This window comes from Ursus americanus, chromosome 34, assembly GCF_024610735.1.
Source record: "Ursus americanus isolate L20-20 chromosome 34, mUrsAme1.1.p, whole genome shotgun sequence".
Lineage (NCBI taxonomy): Eukaryota > Metazoa > Chordata > Mammalia > Carnivora > Ursidae > Ursus > Ursus americanus.
The window spans coordinates 18,129,634-18,153,090 of record NC_142160.1 but is presented as its reverse complement, the minus strand read 5'-3'; the positions used below and the strand labels follow the sequence as shown (position 1 = coordinate 18,153,090).

Genomic DNA, 23,457 nt, shown 5'->3' with positions numbered 1-23,457 from the left:
AAATCAGAGTAACTACTGCTCCTTAGATATTCTTTGAAAGCAGCCTTACAGGCATACCTCGTTATTTTGATAAATATGCATATCTTTAAAAGAATCTCCCTTTCTAATGTCTTCTTTATCATTGTGACTTTGTATAAACTCTTGGAAAATATGGTGGTTTTTTGTAGTAGTCATAAGGTGTGTATGGATATGCACACACATTCATTACTGTGACATTATCATCGTAATCATGAAGTAGCATTTTAGCTGTGCACAATTTTTATATCGCATCCCAAGATTTTACAGACTGAGAGCAAGATTCTTCGTAATGGAACCATGTAATTAGTCAACATACTCTTTGGAGTTACTTCATATATATTATATCATGCTGCATCAAGCATCCGGCCTACAGTGTCATTGATACTGATTAATCATGACATGGCAGACAGACACGAAAAAGGAAAATGATAAGCAGAGAACTAAACACAAGAATATTTACATGGAATTTTTGGTGATAGAGTCAAGAAAGAGATTGAGTCCTTTAAAAGAAAAAGAATATTTTTTTTATTTTAATTAAAAAAAAAAAAAAACTGTATATTGACCTGAGAGAGAGAGAGCATGAGCAGTAGGGGCAGAGGGAGAAGGAGAGAGAATCTCAAGCAGACCCCCCTTGGGCACGGAGCCTGACTCAAGGTTTGATCGCAAACCCTGAGATCATGACCTGAGTCAAAACCAAGAGTCAGATACTCAACTGACTATGCCATCCAGGCGACCCAAGAAAAAGAATATTTTAAACAATTAAAGGGGAGCCTGAGTGCCTCAGTTGGTTAAGCGTCTGCCTTTGGCTCAGGTCACGATCCCAAGGGGAGCCTGTTTCTCCCTCTCCCTCTGTCTGCTTCTCCCCCTGCTTGTATTCTCTCTGTCAAAAAAATAAATAAAATCTTAAAAAAAAATAATTAAGGAGATTTCCTCCACCAAGAAGGAATTCACTGTATTTTAGAATAAGCAGATATAGCCAGTAGTGAAACAAAACCAGAGAGAGAAATATATTTCCAGCAAATGTGTTTTGGGAAAGGCAGTATGCCTCATAGTCTTGTATTGCCTTGGTGAACACCATAATAAAGACTTAAAATAAAAATCTAATGATAGAAGAACAAGTTTAATAATGGGATAATAAATCAGTTTGTATAGTCTTAATGAAAGCAAAGCAGTAATATGTGAGAGTTAATAAACTTATGTAGTATTTTGTTATTTAGAACATTTTATTTCACATAAATTCTCTGCTTTATTGGTGTCAAGTGCATTGCCTGACACATGACAGGTAAATATTTGTTGAAATAATTAGTATTTGTTAATGGTAATTTGGAGAGGCTGCAGTATTTCACAGTGATTATAATGCTCGTTTCGGGCATTTTACTTTTCTTACCAGTCCTTCAGTGAACTCTTTCCCCATCTCCCAGGTGGGGTGGTTGAGATTCAGGAGGTGTGAGTGACCTGCCTAAAGACACAGGGCTGGTGTGTGAGAGTGAAGAACGAAGCCTGGCTTGTTCTGAAGCTGTCATTCTCATTTTCCCTCCTCCGCCTCTGGTTCTCTGGATTCCCCAGTGAAGGTTCAGTGGTCTCCATACGATACCGGGGTGAAGAGGGACATGGGCACTTTAGCAAAGGAGAATCTGTAGATTCCTAGCTCTGAAGGATTCCACACACAGGATTTATAATCTTCTACAGGGCCTTCAAAAGCCTGCGTCGTGTAGTAATTTGTAATTTTGCTGAGCCATGAGTTGAATCCTAAGTATGGAGAGGCTCTTCCGTGGGAGTGAGTCACTTTGCCACGTGAAGTCAGCCGGCAGGAGCTCAGCGTGACACTGCTGCTCTTTGTCATTTATGCAGTAATGGTCATAAAAAGATGTATCAACAACTGTCGCCCTGTGTCTAATGCACCTTAATGAGGGTCAGCTGCTGAAGCTGGGATGAAGTCAGAGAAGGCGAAGTGGTCTAAGAAATGACAGTCCCCATCCACGTTTTCTGTAGGAAATTTTATGCTGAGGGGTGTTGCCAGTTTGAGGACTCAGAGATCCAATATCCGGTGTGACCTGCAGAATGTTATTTCACATGTGAGCAAATTAAGGCTTGGGTGACTTGCCCAGTGTCGCAGAAGCTGGTAGGTAGGTGCACCACGGTTTATGATCTCTGTGCTGTTTTTTTGAAATTGAAAATTGAGAGGATTTACTTTTCTTTGGGGACATTTATAGAGGCAATTTTACAATTTTCTTTTGCTTTTTCAGTAACTGGTAGCATTAGGTGTTAGGCTCTGCCTTTGAGTTTTCTGTGCATTCTGTCCTTTAACCCCCTAAGGTCAGTGCTATTTCTACCCTCAGTTGACACATTGGGAACTAGAGGTTTAGAAATGTTAAGTAGCTTGCCCGAGGTCCCCTTTGTTCCTGCTGGGTGAAGGTGGGCTTACAACACAGCAATCCCATCCCAGAGTCCCTTATTTTACTCTGTACTTGAGAAGGAAATAAAACAGAAAGCTTCGGATCCCCTCTCCCCCCAGTTTATTTGGGAGTTTGCAGTGGTTTTGTTTGTTTTGTTGTTTTGTTTTTTTAAGAGTCAAATGTGAAAATGGAAAAAGCACCAAGGAAAAACAAGAATGAGAAGATGTGAGCCTTGGTTCAGAATTAAAACAGACTCCCACAGTGGTTGAGACTCTTCAATTCAGAGGGCCTCTGTGTGTCTTGGGCGCCCTTTCAAACAGAGCAGCCCCTAATGAGCTGCTGAATGTTTGTGTCTGAGAGCTCCCACAAATGTGGAAGTCACCATTTGGTTTTCTCCTTCGGGATTATAGGAACCAGAATAGGTGTGACATTCCAGCCAAAGCCACCCCAAGCTGTTAATGAGTTTTTAAAAATCCTTCCAAAGTGATTATAAGATCCTTTTTATTTCATCAAAAGGCTTGGCCTTTTGTGGGCAGGGTAAGACCCACCATGGTGGGGACTCAGTTCCTCCCCATTTGCTGAAGTGACCATGGAAATATCAACACATCCAAGATTTACCTGAATTTTACGGCCACCGGATCGTGAAAACAAGGCATTACCACATTGGCACATCTTGTGGTTTCCATGTGGTCTTTCGCTCAAATTCTGCCAGAGTTCCTAAGAGTAGCTGCTTGGTCTTCACAGTGTTCCTCTAAGGCTTGCCTCCAGCTTGCTAAGAATTCTGAAAGTGAGCATTCATCATTAAGTATTTCCATGCAGTGTGTTCAGCTGTGACTTAAAATGAAATAGAACTGTGCTTTACATTCTGTTTATTTAATCAACTCATACCTGTTTTGCTTTTCTATGTACAGTGTTCAAAACAGTCAGCTGTAATTGTTATTTATATTATCAGAAATGAATTCTTGGGGCGCCTGGGTGGCTCAGTCGGATAAGCGTCTACCTTATGTAACTCAGGTCATAATCCAAGGGTCCTAGGATCAAGGCCCGGATTGGTTCCCTACTCACTGGGGAGCCTGCTTCTCCCTCTGCTGTTCCCCCTGCTTTGTGCTCTTGCTCTCTCTCTCTGTCAGGTAAATAAATAAAATCTTTAAAAAAAATGAATTCTTTCCTTTTCTTCAGAGTTAGGCTTTTTTCATTACTAATTACTTAATTTTGCATAATTACTTGTGATTTTCACTATTATTCACATTGGACATTTGGACAAATGGAGAAAACAAAGTTCCTACTCTCACATATAAAAGTATATTCTTTCCACATACAGAATACTTTTTACAAAAAAATTGAGAGGATTTACTTTTCATTGGGGACATTTATAGAGGCAATTTTAAAATTCTAAGTGTATTTTGTAAAATGGTGTCATACTTTTAAATAACTTACGGAACTTAAGAGAACGTTCTTACATAAATGCAAATTACAGTTGATTATATTTGGATGTCATTTTCCAAAACAGCAAGGATGGAATTAAACAATGAAGCCTGAGAGGCAGTATAAGTGACTTAGAAGTTCTGCCCTGGGTGAAAGCCAAGCGATGACCTGTGTTTTTCTGAGAGCGATGTTCTTTCCAAGATGGTGGCTGTTGCCTTCTTCTGAGTTAGGGTTCATAGCTGAGACCAGTATTGCCGCTTTCCCTATGGAGGTTAATTTGAATTAAGAGTCAGCATGAAACTTCCTCACTGGACTGGTTTTTCCACAGTTAACAGAAAGTGCCATGTTTATTTTGTCCACCAAGCCTTGGTTCACCTACTCCTCCTCTCTAGAAGCATCATGCATCTTCACCTCCACCTGCCAGCTGAATCCTTCTCTTGACACACTGTTTGATCTCCTGTGTCTGTACCGAATTCTACTTGTTCAGTCCCCATGTAGCATTACTCATGTACAGATTTACTGATATCTGCCTGTTTTGTCAGGCGCTGGTTGGAAATAGTTCTTGTTTCAGTAAATGGTATGACACGCTCCTTGGTGCTCTATGCATTGTAGATGCATTTACTCTGTTTACAATCATCCTGCTTATGGCTAGAGAAGTCCTTAAGTGATTGGGTCTAATCGCATCATCTTATAGACAAGGAAAATGAAGTTCCAAAAAAGTAATGTGCTTTCTCCTAAGTAAAAATCATGGCCAGTTAGTGTCATGGGTAAAGCCAGGACTAGAAGTTAGATGTCCTGGTTGCAAGGTTAGAACAATTTCTACTCTTCCTTCCTTGCATCCTTCATCCGAAAATATTTATTGAGCCTCTCCCAAGTGTCAGGCACTCTGCTAACCCGCAAGCAGTGTTGAGCCTGTCTTGGAACTTGTACTGTGAATGTGGAGGAAGACACTAACAGGTATCACGCACGTAGATGTGTACCACTTGCTCCGATAAGTGCTGCTAAGGATTGTGTAGTTATATGAGAGCAGTAATGGGTGGAAGATTTCCTTGAGAAACTGACTTTGACTTGTAGGACCATTGTGCTTCTGTGTACTTTTTAAGTGCAGTTAAATTAGGCAAGTGTTTGTTATATGGACCCCTAAAGAAATTAGAGTCTGTAAGCTACGGCCCCTTCCTCACTGTATAGTCTAGAAGGGGAATAAATCAAGATGTAACTATAACATAAGCAAAATATAGAAGTTCCATGGTGCAAAGGATGCAAAGATAACTTTTTTTTGGAGGGGAATTATTAGGAATAACTTCCTGTGAGAGGTGGCATATGATACCGCTCTGGAGCAAAGGAGGTAAGGAGGTACAGAAAGGAAGAGGGAAGGCGTTCCCGTTGTAAAAGCAAGCAGAGAGAGACCAGGAGAGGAAATTACAGGAGTTTTCTGGCAATAGAAGGTAGTCTCACTTTACAGCATCAGGCTCTTGGTGGAAAGTTACAACTATACCCTCTTGAGAACGTTGTCTTTATTTAAATGCCCTTACAGTCAACTGAAATTAAGGATGGAAATGGAAATATTCCCTCCTGTTCCTACTCCTGGAGTACATAATCCTGTGCTTTGTTTGGTTGCCATCTGTATGAACTGTTTCCCCCACCCCCTGCAGGAACGCTGTCTAGTTCTCTAACTGCTGTATTACCTAGCATTTCATTGGGGTCCAGTAGGCATTTAATCATAATAGTGAAAAGTGTCTGGTCTGTTGAAGCTTTTTCTCTGGCAGAAACCAACTTCTCTAGACACAGAAACAGGACTCCTTCCAAATGAGATGACTGGCCCAGGGTAGTAAGTAGCAAATGCATTGTAGAAATATTACCTATACTAAGCTGTGTTACCCTGTCGCTCTTACCCTATTCAGAGTGAGGTCCCAACCATTTCTTCCTGTGGATCGTATAATCATTGGTCTAAATATTATTGTGGAAAAGTACTGAAAATTATCTACTCCTTAGCATGTGCTCGCCAGCAGCCAGCTACTGTATTCCAGGTTGTGCAGGATAGTGGTGTTGGTCAAGCTTATCAGGAAAGCAAATGGAAAAGAATTCTTTAGAACGTGTGTTGCACATGAATGGCCTCTGATCTAGCTCAGGCACAGATATGTCTTATTTATCTTTTATAGGGTTGCCAAGATCTAAAATTAGGGATCATTCACAGAAAAACCTAGGGTTGTTTTGGCTTCCTTGAAAAATTGGAAGATCTGGCAACAATGGACCTACCTTGCCGATGGCAACGATTGGTTGGAGCTAAGCAACAGCTGTGGTCTTTAATTAGGGAATATATTTGTCAGCGTGCCACAGTCCCCAGTACTCCCTATTGCCTGTATCCAGCCCATGTTAGTCGTTTCTGTGGCTTTCTGGCCCTTAGGACATCTGCTTTGGAATGATTGTTGCCTGTGTGAGCCTCTTCTCTTTAGCTTCCCGTAATTCTTGGCCCGCGAGGCAATTAATTATGATCAGAACAACTAGCATCTGTGTGCTTTGTAGTTTGCATTGGTTCTCAAACTTCTGCTTGCATCAAATCTTAAAACAGATTGCTGAGCCTTGCTTCCAGAGTTTCTGATGCACAAGGTTTGAGGATCAGAGGATTTACATTTCTCTCAAATTCCCGTGTAATGCTACCTTTTGAGAATCATCGAGCTATAGTACTGTAACACGATACAAAGCAACCTGAGGCAGGTGAGAAGTATATTCCTCACCAGAAATAATATTTGGAAAGAGTAAGCAATTTACCCAGGGTTATAAGAAGAAGTAGAGTCAGATTCAAAACCTTGTCTTTAGAGTATATCCAGCAGGAAAGCATACTGTAGATCCCTGCTTCTGTACCCACCTGCTTCCCAAGATCCACAGAATCTTCTAGACAACCCTGTAATAAAGACGTAGCCATAGGGACTCTAATTTAGGATTATGCCAAGGATGTGATCGTTCTCCTATCCCAGTGAGCAAGGGAAGAAAAGCAGGGGTTGAAACTTAACATTAGGTATACCTGCAGAGGTATGAGACATATACCTGCTAGGCAGGACCATTGACTAAGGTAGGCTCACCTGCAGTGGGACTCAAACAGAACTCCAGGCTGGCGAGTTTGCTACTGAGATGACAAGACAGTTTGCCTGGGCAGGGATTAGGTACAGAAAGCAATTACAGAGATCCCTTTTCCAAGATAGGGGTCCAGAGCATAGCTAGAATTTCTCACTTCCTAGATCTGCAAGGTCAGAACAGAACTAACAAGAAAGGTGATTTCTTCAGTCTCATCATGTTGGGCTTCTTAAAACCTTATTTAAGTCAAGATTAGTCTAAATGATATGGGGCCCTTCCCACTTGGAAGAGAAGGAAGGTGAAGTTTGGGAACGAGACAGGGTCTAACATGGATTAAACTTATTTTAAAATTTAAGTTTCTTAAAATTCCATCTGCGTAAAACACTTTGAAATGAATAATTAGGTCATCATGTGATCGTGATAGCCATCCACTAACCTAGTTTGAAAATTTGTAGTTCTGCATGTAAGAGTGTGTATATAGATAGATAGATAGATAGATAATGAGCTACTTACCTCCGATTTCCAAGGTAGTTGTATTTATTTGCATATTTATGTGTATGTATAATTCACATATGTATATTAATGTAACTATATTAATGTACTATATGTAGTCATAGGTTATAGATGGATGTAATTTATTACATCCATGAAACCTATTTTGACTGGGATTTTAGGCAGTGGTACAATTTGGTTAATTTCAGGGGTTGACCATACAACATTTTGATTTTAATCTTGTTGAAAAAATTTTTTTAATCTCCTTACCTATTTCCTGCTAAATGTTGTGTGATGAAAATAACAAAGTCCTTTTTCCTCATTAAAAAATTCTAATGAAATTCTCAATCTGATAATGTCGATAAGGCAGATATGAAATAAATACTTGGAAGTCAGGGTGTATTGAAATGGAGGGGGGAATTGTTACTGTGTTTCACATCATAATATTGTTCTTCTAGGGGTTTTATACCCTCTCCTGAAAAGGAATGATAGAAACTAAATCCAATTAGTTGAGGAGTCTGATTAAGTTTCTGCTAAGCCGTAAACACTCAAGGGCTGGGTATATTATGTATTTGATTATAATAAACTGTAAACATAGAGGGAATAATTATTCCTGTCCTTTTTCTCTTACTAGTTTGGTTTAGGATTCTGATAATCACCAGAAATGATCATATGTGTAGCATGACATCCTCACTGTTCTGCTGGAACTGAACACTGTCTTCCTCTAACCAACTTTCGGTAGCCTCAAGGTTTACTGTACAGGGAAAGATTTGGGACAGGATTCTCTCTAAGGAGAAAAAAAAAAAAAAACCAGCAGCAGCAAGACTTTTTGATAAACCAGTTTGAAAAAAGCATATGAAGGACGAACTCAGTGGTGCGCAGTATAACATGTGAATCAGGCAGTTTTCAATGACAGAAAGGAGAGAGAGTTTTAAAACTGCTGTTTTTGTTTTTAACAGGCTCATGCACAGTTAGTTCGAGAAGTTGACGTGGAGAAGGTGTCTGCTTTTGAGAATCCATACGTAGATGCAATAAAGAGTTTATGGAATGATCCTGGAATCCAGGAATGCTACGATAGACGACGAGAGTATCAGTTGTCTGACTCTACCAAATAGTGAGTATTCATCCAGGAGGCCCTTTGAATCTTTCTCTCGTTTCATCTGCTCTGCACTGATAACTGTCTGCCTCACACTCCAGCTAGGAAGCAGTATAGCTATTAAACTCATGCCAGCCTCATACATGTAGACTATATTCTGAGGGACTGGCATCCTGAGGCAGGGAGAGTATTTCTTTTACTGTTCTCCGTAAAAAAAAAAAACAGACCAAAGACTCGAGGAATCTGAAATTACCAGCCCATCTCTTCCACCAAACTGCAAACCAGCAATTCTCAAGCACATACTCCATTGTGATTTGAAATCCTGTAATAATAATTTTTCATACAGTTTTCTGATCTTTTTGTCATGTGCTGGAGAGCACCCACACACATTAAAACTTCCAAACAAATACGCTTGATTATGGCTTCTAAAACACATCAGACTTCCCAAATTCCAGTTTCCAGTTTCCAGACACAGAACCTTGACTGCTTTCTGGGAGCCACTGTTATGTTGATGGATAGGTTTGCCTTTGCATGAAAATTGCGTGTGAGTCTAATTTTGCATGCATTCCAAAATTATTCTGTGAGCTGTCAATCAAAATCATGTGTCCTGGGAGAGATTTGCATCCTAGAGAGATTTGTTAGTTCTCTAGATTAAATCTCCCCTAACAGAAAGAAAGTGAAGATCTGGCAATCATTGGATTAATGTAATCAATGCAGCCAGCAATCCAGATAATCAGGCGCCTGAAAAATGGACTTTTTGTAGTATTTAGCCAGATTTCTGTCTACATTAATTACGTTAGCCCAGCATTTGCCTCTTGTGTTGGTTTTGGGTGGAGAGAAGAATGGGTGGAAACTTAGCAGCAGCCTCAGGCCAGTCTGTATGATGCGGTGACCCGCTGGATGAGAGCAGGGCCGTGGGGAAAATAAGGAACCCCCTAGGCTGACTGGCATCACTCATAGTGCCTGGAAGATCCAAGAGCTTTTCAGTTCTGTTTTCTCAATAAAGTAGATCACGTCCTTACTCTCGCTCTAGGCATTGGTGTGAGACAAGTTATGATGCAGGGTAGCCACAGAAATGTTGCCTGGTCAAAACAGTTCTTGCATTCCTATGGGAAATTTGAATTCCATAATTCTGGAATGTGCCGTAGAAGGCTCATGATTACTGTGCCTGTCATATTTTAACTAGTATGAGTCCGCTGGTATGCCTGTGGAAGGTACACTTTCCTCATTCCTGACCTTCTCTTTCCTTCTTCCACACCTGCCCTTCCATTCCTTCTCTTCTGCTCTCTGCCTGCCTGCCTGCCTTCAGCCCCCGTCCTTCCCTCTGGAGCCCCTACTGTATAAGTTTCTGTGAGTGCAGACATGAGAGATGCAGTCAGCTCTTGTCTCTTCCAAATTCTGCCCCCTCAACCTTTGACCAGCTGTCTTTCTCTTACTTCCTGCCCCCTCTGTCCTTATGTTTGCTTTGCCATTTCAGATTTCGTCTATCTCCCCATGGTGCTGTTGTGTTTTATCTCTTGTTCCCTGTTCCTGCTCAGTATGTCTCCTCCTATCTGCTTGCTTCCCCCTCCACCCTCATCTGTCCTTCTCTGGGGTTCTCCTGTTCCTCCTTTGCACTTCTCACTGTACTACTGGGATGCCTGTCCTCACCCTTACTAAGCAGTAAATTCTCCATTATCACATTATATTTACTAATAAATCCTCCAATCTCTCATCATATCTAACCTCTCTCTTTCAACTTCTATCATAAATCCTGTCTCTTCCCCTTCCTCACCTATTCTGTTCTTTACCTGTCACCTGTGATTTTTCTCCCTATAGATAGGTCTTGCTATTGGGGACTCAGAGCACCAGTGTCTAATAATTACATGCTTACCAGGGTCAGGGTTCCCCCTTAGGAAATGATTTTGCCTCCTGCTGTGAGGATGGCCTTGGGAGAGGTTCCTGTTTGCCCCAAGGACACCTGTATGAGCTGTTTTGCTGTGTTCTTGAGACAAGGCTCTCCCCATGTCTGGTGACATTCCTCAGTTGAGATTTGTGGGTTTCTAGACAGGTGCCCATGAGTTAGTATAAAAATAGGACATTGCAATGTCTGCTACTTTAGGGAAAGAGCTCTTCAAGACCATTTGTTCAGACCCCTGTTAGCACTGTGATTCTGGGAAAGCCGCCATCTTAGAATTCTGTTGTATAGGCTGTGTCTATCATAGAACCATGCCTTTGGGCACATCCCTGATGCTGGAGCCAGACTGAGATGTGGGGGCAGCTGGGAGAGTCTCATCTAAACCCCTTCAAATGATTATTCTTTAAACAGTTTCACTTTCCCCAAATGGGGATATGAAGAAGTTGATTTTCTGAACTATATGTATTGGGTTTATGTGTATGCACATACACCTAACTCTTTTTTAACCATATTTGTGTGCAGAAGTAAGAAAGTAAATTATTACATATTCTTATATACCCACATTTCAGTGTCCACTCTTGAAAAAAGAAATAGGATGTTTCTCTTCATAATAAATAATACCATGTTACATCTAAAATTAATCATCAGTCCTTTTTATCATTATACTCATACACGTTCACATGTCCCAAATTCTTCCAAAACGTCCTTTAGAGTTGGTTGGTTTTAAGACTGCACATTGCTTTGGTTTCCTCCCCTCCTCTGGTTTTTACATCCCTTAGGCTCTTGTAATCGAGTAGAGTCCTGTTTGCATTTCATTGGCCTGTTGAAGAGATTAGCCTGATTGCGGCTTTATATAGTATGAATAAACTTGCTTCTTTGTCTCCTGAATTTACTATAAACTGGAAATTATATTTAAAGACTCAATTAGATTCAAGTTAAATGTGAGGAGAACTCACTTGAATTGATGTTGTTTGCTCATCATTGGTGAAGGTAAGGCTCACCACAGTATTGGGGCACTGACGCCCTCCATGATGAAGTTTTATTTTTCCTCCTGCCACCAAAAGCAATCTGCATGGTGTTACTTTGTCACTGGGTGATCTCTGGTTCCCCATCAACTCTTCACTTAATGGTTTTACTTGTATTTGATGTCTTGTGTGATTTAATAATTCCCTTAGGGTTTACAAAAGAGTGATTTCTCTACTTTTATCAGTCGGTCCACATTGGTATTCTTCAGTGAAATAGAAGGTTTTTTCCTCAGCTGGTGCTATTTGATTACCCTTTAATAAATTTTCTGCTAAAAGGCATATGTTTCAACCTTTTTGTTACAGTAACTTGTTGTGTAGACGAAATAGATGGTGACCATAGAATTTATCATTCGAACCAGGATATTTTGAGAAGGAAGGGGTTGCTATTAATAATGAGGCTGAAATAAAAGGTATAAGCTGGGAATCCTGGCTAAGCAGGAACATTTGGTCACTTTAGTTGCATGAGACATAGGGAGGTGTTTTGTATTTTGTTTGGGGTTCGCCCCCTTTGTTTTTTTTCTAGAAGACTGTTTGCTTCAGGGGGGCAGTAGAACCAATACATTGCTACCAGTTATGTAAGGAGTTGTATGTAGAAACCTGAGTTAGCTGGCCCCATGTTTCTGGTTTCTTCCTGATATGTTTTAGCACTCTTTATAGCCCACTGCCCAGCACCCTGGCTGGCCTGCCTTTAACCCCACTGAGTATTAGAGACACCTTATTCTTCCCCAGTTAGTCCAGGACACTTTTCCTTTTCCTTAGCTAGGAAAACCCTCCCAGCACAAGGATAGGACCTGTGGCGTGTTGGATTCACCCCCCTGCTGCTGTGCTCCATGTGTGTGTCTCTGTCTCGTGTCGCCCCAGCAGCCACTCTGGGGACTGCAGAAAGAGCACCGAGGAGGATGTGGGCCCCACATCTTGAGCACCATTTTCACAGAGCAACTGAAATACACATAACTCAAAGTCATTCTTTTCTCTGTATTCAGAATAGTTGTTACCTCTTTCCTGACATTTTTGTGTGCGTCCCACTAGTGTACCTTTAACATTTTGTCTCCCTCCTTTACTTCCTGTAGGTCTTCTGTGTTGTCCTATCTTTATAATTAAACTCAATAATACTTCATTGATATTCTGGACCTGATTTCTTACACGGTCATCACCTTACAGAACTCTTTCCAAACTCCGGACCAGCTTCTCTGGGTCCTGTCTCTACTCGTGGTTGTTCAGTTGAGATTCAGGGGACACATACGTAGGTCATCTCTAGCGGGGTGAGAAGTGGGGCCTGTCATGCACCTCTGCTTGGAGCTTGCTACATCATCACTGTTCTCTCCAGGACGCTGCTGGTGGCAAGAATCAGTGCCAGCCACTTGCCAGGAACGCTGAGAGCAGAGGCCAAGCACGTCTCTCTTCTTCTTTTCTATCTGCTGAGCTTCTCTTCATCCTTCGAGACCATGTTCAGAGGTCTAGCCTCTGAAAGTCTTTACTAAAGTGTCTCTCTCCTCAAAGCCTGACAGGGACTGCTTATGTTTGACCTTCATGAGTGATTGTTCCCTGAAATAATGGATGGGTAGTTTCCATGATTTCAGTGACCACGGTGTAGGTGTCATTCTAGATGAACTGTGATGTTTCAGAGCCGAAAGCATTCAAGGTGTGTTTTTGGTTTTGTTTTTTTTGTTGTTGTTGTTTTTTTCCTGCTGTTTTTGAAGGTCTGGTTTCTGGTAAGTTCTGTTACCGTTGTAGCTCCTGTTTGCTGAACACGTGTTTGTGTTAGATTCTATGCTTAACTCATCTACATGCATTATTTCATTTAATCCTTAAACCTACCTAAAGTGGTAGATGGTTCGTCTCATCCCCGTGAAACAGTAGAGGAAGCCAGTTCTCAGAGAGGTTGAGTAACTTGTTTAAAGTCAAACAGTTAGTAAGTGATAGGAGTAGGGGTTGAAATCAGATTTCTGTCTCTAGAGCCCAAACTTTTCAGCACTGTGAAATACAGCTTCATAGAGGATGGATGGATGGGTGAGACATAGATAGAAAATTGACCATAGTTAAATAAATAGATAGTAGACGAACAGATAAATATCAATGACCAGATAAATCACTTACCAGGAAAGATGCAAATTATTCATTAATCTTTATAAATGTTGCCTATAGGTCCTTCCCCTGTGTATAAGGGCAAGAGGGAAAATTATATAGAATTACTCGAAAACAAACCCAGCGGGGTTTTGATTTTCATCCAGAAAGTCTGCCCTGTTTAACTAAACACGTAAATTCTTCATACACCATGGAAGATGTTCTAAGTCACAGATAATTCAGAATTATTATTTCTTTATTTAACCTACAGTCTCAACCGTTTCCCCCATACTCTATCCGTTAACATTTTGCTGGAGTCAAACTAGAGCCAGTAAGAAGGATACAACAAAATCACTTGTGCTTCCCTTTTTCTGCTTTGATTAGCCAACTCACTGATCATAATAAAAAATCAGATGGCTCACAGGACAGGCAACACAGAAACAAGGAGATGGGAGAAGTCCAGGCGATGGAGAAGCAGTTTGGGATAGGTTTGCATTTGGCTTTAATTTGGTATATTCTTCCAATTTTATGTATTGAAAGAATAAAAAGCACACTAAGATGCTGGAGAATCTTATAGATTCCTTTATTAACTTTTTTGTTATTGATAAAAAGCTTGAGGGCTCTGAATCTCTTTAGGTAAAGAGCACAATGAACAGATGGCTGTAGGTTTCCTTTTTTTTTTCCCCCTCTGGGGTCCACCACCTGCTTTAATACGCTGAAACATCAGGTCAGATGAGTTCACTGCCTACAGTACCAAAAGCTCTCCAACATTAGCCAGAGAACACAAATCTCAATCACACCGGCACATAGTGAGAAAAGTCCTCACACTGCAGGCTTTTGGCAAAGACTGCTCTATCTGTGTTCACCTTAAGAGACCGAATAATCCCTAATCTCACTTGCCTGATATTCCCTCCAAGGAGTTCAGATCAGACACCTTCTTGAAATTTCCATATGTTCCATGGCCCATAAATCCAAAATACATATATAAGTTGGCTTTGGGGCCTGAGTCAACATTGGAGTTTACTTTTAACCTCATGCTTGAATTTTTAATTTAAATTAAATTTAATTAAAAATTAAATTAATTTAATTTAAATTAAAAGGAATTAAAGGAATTAAGGAATTAAAATTCCATTAAAGGAATTTGAATGTTGAATTTGAAATGCAAAAGGAATTTCAGAGGTAGATTTAGCCTATCCACCTGATCTAGGGCCGAATTCTTCTTGAAGAGGTACCTTGCTAAAAGTTCCCTGCTTGTTGAGCCAAATATTGGATGTCTAGTGTTTCCTCTGACTCTCACAACCGTCCTGACTTTACTCTTTATCTGATGATAAAAAGGGAAGTGTAAGCCTACTGCAGACTTTTGGAGGCAGACAAGACCGTTGTCTTGTCAAGAGAGCACTTTGAGTCAGGGTCTAGGCTTTGATGGAATCCCCTCTGTCACTCATCACCTCTGGGCCTTTCACTGAGTAAATCTCACTTGCCTCAGATCTATAATCTCTAAATTCTCTTTTAAACACTGAAATCCTGTGATCTATTACAGTAGACTGTCTTTATTGAAGAAACCATCATCCTATGCAGTCAAGTGAAAGTCTGGCACCCCGAAATTTACCTGAAAATGGAATGAACAAAGATTATTCTCTACATGGTTCAATTACAAAAAATGCCGTCTTCGGCTTGGAAGAGGGCATTGATCTTGAATGTGTTTGTCTTTTTAAAGAGCGACGGTAGAGTGTCATTTTTTTCTCTTGAGTGACATATTCACTTCTATTTTTGTTCTGTTCTGTTATCTAATGAGCCGTATCTCCTAATAACCTTTTGCAAGAATAAAACAAACAAAACAAACAAAAAACCCTGTATTTGTCTTCCACAGTGAACTCCGATGATCCTAAGATGCAGGTTTTTATTAATCCTTTTTCAGGATGCTTGGCGCTTTAGAGATGCTAAGATAGGACTTAGATGCGCTTTAACACTCGAACCTTCATTACTGGGAGGTTGTGGGGAATGGGCACCTGTCTGCCATTCAGTCAGGCTGCCTGAAGGGCATAGTGCCTGTGGGTGACACCCTTCACGTTGTCAGTTTGCTGCCAGCTCACATTTTGGCAGAGCACCTGTGACTTCCGTAGGTTGGTCTACCCAGGATGGCATTGTCCCCAGTCAAGACCAGGGGTGTTGTTACTATGGAACAGGGATTGGCAAACCCACAGGTCCAATTCTGCCTGCTGCCTGTTTTTATAAATAAAGTTTTATTGGAACACAGCCATGCTTACTTGTTTATGTATTGCCTGTGGCTGATTTCGCACCCAGTGGCAGAGTTGAATAGTTGCAACAGAGACTGAGTGGCCTACAAAGCCTAGAATATTTACTGCTTGATTCTCCCACCCACCACCACCAAAAAGGGCAAATCGCTCATATAGAAGAAGCCTGAATGTTTAAAGGCAACTGGTATTCTGCTTCCACTTGCATTTGGATAGAACTTACCTCAGGACCCCAGTGCTCTGAGTTACCCAAAGCCGAAGTTCAGAGTACTCAGAGAATGGATGGCGGTATGCCTTCAGCAGGACTCCGTGAGTATTGCTTTGCTCAAAAATGTTTGATAGGAAATAAGCACCGGAGAACTCAATCTCACATTCTATGGCAGTACCTGTAAATGCCATGCAAACAATGTATGTCTAGCACTAAAGGTGGTATGGATGACCAGAAGTGCTCATTGGCTTGAGTTGGCTCTGAGAGCAAGGATCGTGTCTTACACGTCCTGCCTTTTGCCCCATTGTAGTGCGTGATGCAGCTGGTAAAGGAGAGTGTAATAGGGTTGAACCATCAATGGAGCCAAGAGTAGGACTGAGAGGATTTTGTAAGGGGCCTAACAGAACTTGTACGTGACCAGAAGACAACCCTACCTCCAGTCACAAGTGAGCCCAGGAACCTTGCTATCCACATATAATCCTTAGGGTCATTTGGGTTCCTCTCTTTCGACTCCCTGCCTGCCAAGCAGTCTTTTGACTCTGATGGGCTGACCCTGATGTGTTTCTTCATTATCAGTATGGCATCTTGATTTGAAGTAATGAACTGAATTTTGATCTATAATTAGTTCAGGTAGTTTAGAAGCTCCTCAGTCTTGATCATCCTTGTCAGAATGAAAGGTCTGATCCTACAGAACCAATACCCAAGTTCAGGGGACATGACATTGAGACACCTGCTTTAATCAGCAGCCTTTTGCTCATGGCTCACTCTTGGCTATAATTACTGGAGCCTCTCTGATGACCCGCATCATGTCTGCGTTATAGTGTAGTTTTTTATAGCACGTTCGTTTCCATCGCCGAAGTACAAGCTCCTGGAGGACAGGACTCACATCTTTTTTCCCTTATTTTATGGTTCCCACTCGGTGTCTGCACGGTGCCTAGCGCTCAGCGTAGACTTTCAGAGAATGTAATTGGATGAATGAATGAGTAATAAGAAAGTAAATAAATTCGGTGTCTTTCCTAATTTCTTTCCATCTTCTCTCTTCCTTTCTGCCTATTCAGATCCCATTTCATCTGCACGGCGTAACTCATCCCCCACTTCTCCACACTATTCTCTAGTGACTAGAGTTCATAATCATCTCTCTTTTCTTATTGCATTCATAGTTAGCAGCTCACAATTTGGCACTTAATTATTTCTTAATTGATTCATCTGTGCTATCTTTGTTTCCCAGGTAGCCTGATGTCCCTCAAGGCACAGAATATATATATTTTAAGTATTTTGTACCAGCTCTCTGTGCCCACCCCCTTCTCTGCAACACACACAGTGCATTAGCTTTAACATATAACAGATTTTCAATAAATTTGTGTAAATTAACTAAATTAAGCACTGCCATTACATTTCAGGACAGACTGGCAGGGATAAAAAGCAGTTTCCTGATGTTTCTTGGTATGTTTCTGAAGTATAAAAATTGTATCAGAATTAGTCGGCAGCTTTGAAAGTTAGCCTATAAAAGACAAATAAATTAACAAAGCACAAAGCCAAACCAGGAAATTGAAAAAGGCCTCTTCCTTCCTTTTTCTCTCTCTGTTCCTGTCTCTCTGTTTTCTCGTTTTGCTTTTGTTTTTAATTACAAGGTCAGTTTATTTATTTGAGCAACAGACTTGAGAATCTGTCTCCGGAACCCAAGCCTGGCCCTGGCTCTCGTGTCTGTCTCGCAGACACACCGTTGCCTGGCCCGTTCCCCATTTGACACTGGTGGTCCCTTTCTATGAAACGTTCAGATCAACTATCCATATATAAGAACCTGAGAACCTGAAACTATCTAACAAATGCAGTGGTGGGATCTTTTTATGAGATACTTAATTTACTTTTACAAATCTGCTTTTCTTGTGTTGGTCTAAGTTCTTTGGCAAAGGATCATTGAAATGCAGGATTCCTTAGACTTCTCTTTTGTCCCACAGAATATTCTCTCGTGTGTCATCATCACAAACCGTGAGAGCGACACCTACTCGCGACTGCTGGGTGGTCTTTGCTTTAAACCTGGGATTTTGTATTGAAAACAAATAATGTCTTAGGACCCAAATCCCTGTAATACGTGGTGTGTTTCCTTGAGCTCTGATCGTGGTCGCGCCAGGTGTTGAAAAGGAAGGAGGAAAGTTGGCTGGCCCTCCACTCCACAGCATGCTCTTCGGGGGATGGAAGTGTTTGTGTACTGAGTAATCCTGTGCAGCTACCCAGCCTAACCAGATTACCAGCCAGGCTCGTCTCAGCAGCAGGATCTGCCAGATGAGGGAGGGACTTGGATGGCTCTTGGCACCAAAAGCTCTACCTGACTCTCCCCTCAGAATGGTGGTTTTGCAGAGTGGTTACTTCCCGCTAGTTTTTTGTTTTTCTTCTTCTTCTTTTAATGTTTACTTTGATAATTCCTTTTACTTTTTGCCTTTGAATCCTTGTGGTCACGTGGCACCTGTACAGGAACCACGTGTTTCTGGTTTCTCCTTAGCTTCCGCTCCTTTTGACAGCGCCAAGTCAGATCTCACGGCATGATCTAGCTTTCAACTCCCCCGAGACTGTGCCTCTTACAATGAGGTCTTCTTAAGATTTTTAATGAAGCCGACCTAGTTCTTCTAACCTTCTTTTCAATAATTAAAAAATGTGAAAATTCTACCCGGAGTCATTTTCTGTGCCAGAACTTCATTTCAGTATCTGACTTGAGCTGCAGATCTGTCATAAATCCAGCCTCTCAACAGGAGGCCCTTCCGCAGGAGTTGAGGAACGCCACACGTACCCCCACCACCGCCCCATCGCATGCTCCGTTAACTACTCCAAGGCGCTCTTCACTTATCTTACTGGGTTTGCTTGGATTTATACCAAATGTCAGAGATTTCTTTTTTCACTTACCACCCACAGGTACTTTCCCCCTTTTGGTGTAATTGCTGAGGGTTGTATGCCTATAACTTACTACATTTTTTTTTTAAACCACAGCTGTAATGTGATATAGTTTACCTGCTGAGTCATCTCTAAATTTTATTCATGTTTCTTTCATTTAAAAAAAAACACACACTATTTCGAATTTCTGTACTATTCTTGGTTTATTCAATTACCCTCCCAGTTATAGGTGATGGGGTTTTTTTCTCTTCAATTTTTTTTTTAAGATTTATTTACTTGAGGGAGAGAGGGAGAGAGGGAGCAGGGGGAGAAGAAGAGGAAGACAAGCAGACTCCCCCTCCGAGCAGGGAGCCCAACGTAGGGCTAGATCCCAGGACCCCAAGATCATGACCTGAGTGGAAACTGAGAGTTGGCCGGCTTAACCAACTGAGCCATCCAGGCGCCCCTTCTCTGTAATTTTAAAAAGATGTTTCAAACAAAAATAAGTTCTCATTACATGTCAGATTGGAGCATAAATTCAATTGGAAGGTGAACTCAAAACTGTTATTGACACACTATTGTCAAAAGAGAGGAACAATTGGAATTTTTTTGGTGGGGGATAGTGGGGATGGGGGGGCAGAGGCCGAGGGAGAGAGAGAGAATCTTAAGCAGGCTCCACACTGAGCTCAGAGTCCAATGCTGGGTTCCATCTCAAGACCCTGAGATCATGACCTGAGCTGAAATCAAGAGTTGGTCCCTTAACCAACTAAGCCACCCAGGTGCCCTGAGTTAGAATTTAAAAAAAAAACAAAAAAAAAACCCATATTCAAGAGAGGAAATGCCATAGTTAATTTGATTGGAGCTTTTATTTTAGTGACATTTAAGCTTCTCTCATATATTTTTACCATTTAAAATAATTATATCCCATTTCTGAATTTATTTTTTTTTTTTTAAGATTTTATTTATTTATTCGACAGAGATCGAGACAGCCAGCGAGAGAGGGAACACAAGCAGGGGGAGTGGGAGAGGAAGAAGCAGGCTCATAGCGGAGGAGCCTGATGTGGGGCTCGATCCCATAACGCCAGGATCACGCCCTGAGCCGAAGGCAGACGCTTAACCGCTGTGCCACCCAGGCGCCCCATGAATTTATTTTTTCTATAGCCAGAGGTGACCCTGAAGTTAAATATATAAGGAATTTAGTAGTTACAAGGTGTAATTACAAACTAACGAGCATGATTTCCTTAATCGAATCACTCATACTACAGAAGGATGTTTTATGGATAATCACCAAGGGTTAGAGACAGTTCAAACGAGTTCCCAGAAAATGACTCTGTCCAATATATACACCTGTTCATTCCATCCCTAATAAACTTTACCATTTCTCGTCTTCATATAGCCCTTTTATTGCCACATGTTGGTAAAGTTCTTTGCAGGCAGGGACTGTACCCTGGAGATCTCGTACATAGCCTTAGCACCTACGACAATGTCGTGGTCAGAATGTATCCATGAATTCTAGATGACCGTGCACTTTTCTCACGTAGGAAAGAAATGATTGAAATCTTACTACATGAGCTTTCTTGTTGCCTTGCTTTTCACTGAAAACCATCAGAAACCTGTTTCTTCCATTAAAGAGAGTATGTCATAATTGTCTGTCAGTAAGGCACCACTCCCTCTGTTTGCCCAGGGTTAGAGGGAATTCCAAGGCCTGAAAGCTTGATATTGACAGGCATGAAACGGACATACAAATTATTTTATTCTGTGGCCAGGACCTGCAAAAGAGCAGGAAGCACATCTGCTAAATGAAGTTAAATGATGCCTTTCCTCTCTGTGTTGTCTCTACATTCGTCAGAGGCATTTAAATTCAGAATTCAGTTCTTACATAATCAGGCCAGTAATAGCCCAGCGAGGTAATTACATAAAGGCAGGTAGCTAACAACCCCCTTACTCCTGTGTTTTCTCGTAGAAGGTCTAATCTGCCATTCTAACCACTACCGCATTTTCCATAAAAATTGTCTTAATTTGGGTCATATGTTGAGCACCTGCTGTGTTCTAGGCTCTTGGCTAAGTGTCATTGATCAGACATGAACAAAGATAGTCATGGTCCCTCACTCCACCGAATGGGAGAGTCCTGACGGGGCAGACACATGTGGAAAAATATTGAGGGTTTGTTTTTTTTTTTTAATCAGTTACCAAGTTATCAATTACAAAATATCTCAAAGCAGCGGCAAGTTATTCAATCCCCATGGGTGGATTGGAGTATGGATTCATCAACTAAACCTTCCATTTTCTAGCACACTCTTAGACATGTCTCCTAGACAGTTAAATAAGTCCCGTGTGTACCATGGGAGATTTCTCTCCCTGACATCAGGAGAGAGCTACTGCCAGCCACTTGTTACACATACATTGCCTTGGAAATGTACCTTGTGCCTGTCACCATAGCAACACCCTGAGAATGACCTCAGCAGCCACTCAGAATCATTCCTACAAAACAAATTATAGCTATAATTAACTCTCCGAATTTACTCTGCAATATAAATTTGTTCAGACCTCGGTGTTTCTTTGTAAAAGGTTAAATGAATGGAATAATCCACCGCAAGCTCCCCCTCCCCCATACTCCACCCAGGTTTCTGCTCAGAATATGAGATGCTTCAATGGAAAGCACGGTTCAGTTCAGAAACTCTTCTGTTACCTTTTCTTAGAATGTGACAAGAATCAGCGCATGAGGATGTGCTGGTCCTACCGCTCCATAACCAGATTTCTGAAGGCACAGGAGTGGCTGTTTCCCCTAAGCAAATGTGAAAGGCAGACAGTGCTGTGATTCCAGAGCACGGGGGGCACAGAGGTGGGGCTTCTGGAGGGAGAAGCTCTCCGTGCTGGCTGGCCTCTCCCTGGCAGTGGAAAATGCAGGACTCCGCGGCATCCACATTTCACCTGCTCCACAAATTGTCCACAACCTATCTTCAACCTTGGTGTGGCTGCTAAGACACCCAGACCTTCCCCTGGGAGCCAGTCACTTGTATGTCTTTTGTGTGGTTGGGGGGTTTGTTGCGGGGTTTTTTGTTTTGTCTGTCTTGCCTTGTTTCGGAGGTGTTCTGGGCTTGCCTTGGTTTGGGTTCTGGATAATGTACAACTAGCAGACCTCAGTGCTGTTCCTTCCAGCTTTTTTCTTTTGGGGAGCTAGATGAATACAACTTTAATCCTCCAAATTAAAGTGAGCCTTTCTCTCCACCACCCAACTGAGACAAAGCAAAGAGAATGTTAAGCAAGAGCTGTAGAAATGTATAGAACATCGTTAAGAGTCATTTCCTGGCTATGCAATTTGGTGTCACCTGGGCAGTGAACAGATAGAGCGTGACAAGGCGCAAGTCAGTGCTCAGTGTAAGTTTATTGTTATAAGGTTGTCGTTCCTCTTTGCAGACTGTGCCAACATTGAAAAGGAGCAAAAGAGAGACGAAGAAGGGAAAATATTCTTGCAAGTAGGAACACTTTAGGTATTCAGCTAGTATTTTTGTAGTGCCCTTGGTTCGTGGAGAGATACCATGAACAATATTTTTAGGGGAGTCAGTAAGCCCTTTTAAGTGGCTTTTTGGTCACAGAATCAATAACGTGATTCTGTCTTGTCCCATCATGGGCAGTGTTAGGATTTCCCACTTCGTGTGATGATTCTTTAAGTTCTATGCAAATACACATTCCTGTTTAAAAGTAGAGGGGCAACGAGTAGTCTGTTGCGTTCACCTTTGAGAACCAGAAAGCTGTGATTTCGCTTTACCACGGGCACACAATTCACCTTGTGTATGAGAATGAGCCACCCTCTGTCTGACCTCTGTGAACTGTAGTAAGCGAGCAAAAATGGTTTACTAGGCACCGCATTTCTGAGCCAGCTTGCCAACGTAAACTAGAAGTTCTCTGATTCCCCCGAATTGAGTTTTATACATAGTAGTTAAATAAATGGTGGTCTCGTGGGTTTTAAAAATGTACATTCACTTCAAGTTTTTCAAATCAGGGGGCTGGTAAATCAGAAAACTCCGTGTCTACAGACAAGCCAGTTGATTTTGTGTTTACAGTGTGATGAGCTGGTTTATCTGTAGAATTCTCGAGATACAAACCAACTCCCAGAACAAGGGCTTGTTAACCACATCAGATGCCTCCAAGACCATGCCAAGATACTGACTAAAATTTTGGATCCAGTCCATTTTTCTTCCTGCCTCTCACACCAGTATTGTCCCAGCCTCCCCCAGCCTGTGTTCATCCTCTAGCCATTTTTGTAATAATTCAAGGTATCAGGCTAGTTCCTATCAGTCAGTAGAGAGCTAATTGCCAGCTAGAGAATCATTGATGTGTTTGGGATAAGGCCACTAGAATACTAATTAACTCGTTACTTTGCATTAGGAATTTCCAAGATGATCCTTTCTTTTCTCTCAAAAAATTGATATTCCTCCAAAAAGGCAGTAATTTTATGTCTTCGTTAAAGTTACTTAGCTCTACTATTTTATGATCCATGAATCTTAGAGGATTAGTGCAATATTTCTTGTCAACACCCAATTTCAAATTTAATAATATAATTAATATGGAAACACCACTAATAACAATGATATTTAAATAATGCTAAGACTAAATACCAGCATAGGACATCATCTATCCATC

The 23,457-nt window shown here is 41.3% G+C and overlaps 1 protein-coding gene across 1 annotated transcript in view; it reads left to right on the top strand.

Annotated features, from left to right (window-relative positions):
• The window catches only part of GNAQ (G protein subunit alpha q), a 299,677-nt gene that overhangs the window by 196,036 nt on the left and 80,184 nt on the right, over positions 1–23,457 (top strand). Inside the window, exon 3 of the mRNA XM_045781065.2 lies at positions 8,363–8,517. Within this exon, the coding sequence (XP_045637021.1) occupies positions 8,363–8,517 (155 nt within the window). The remainder of the gene's footprint in view (positions 1–8,362; positions 8,518–23,457) is intronic.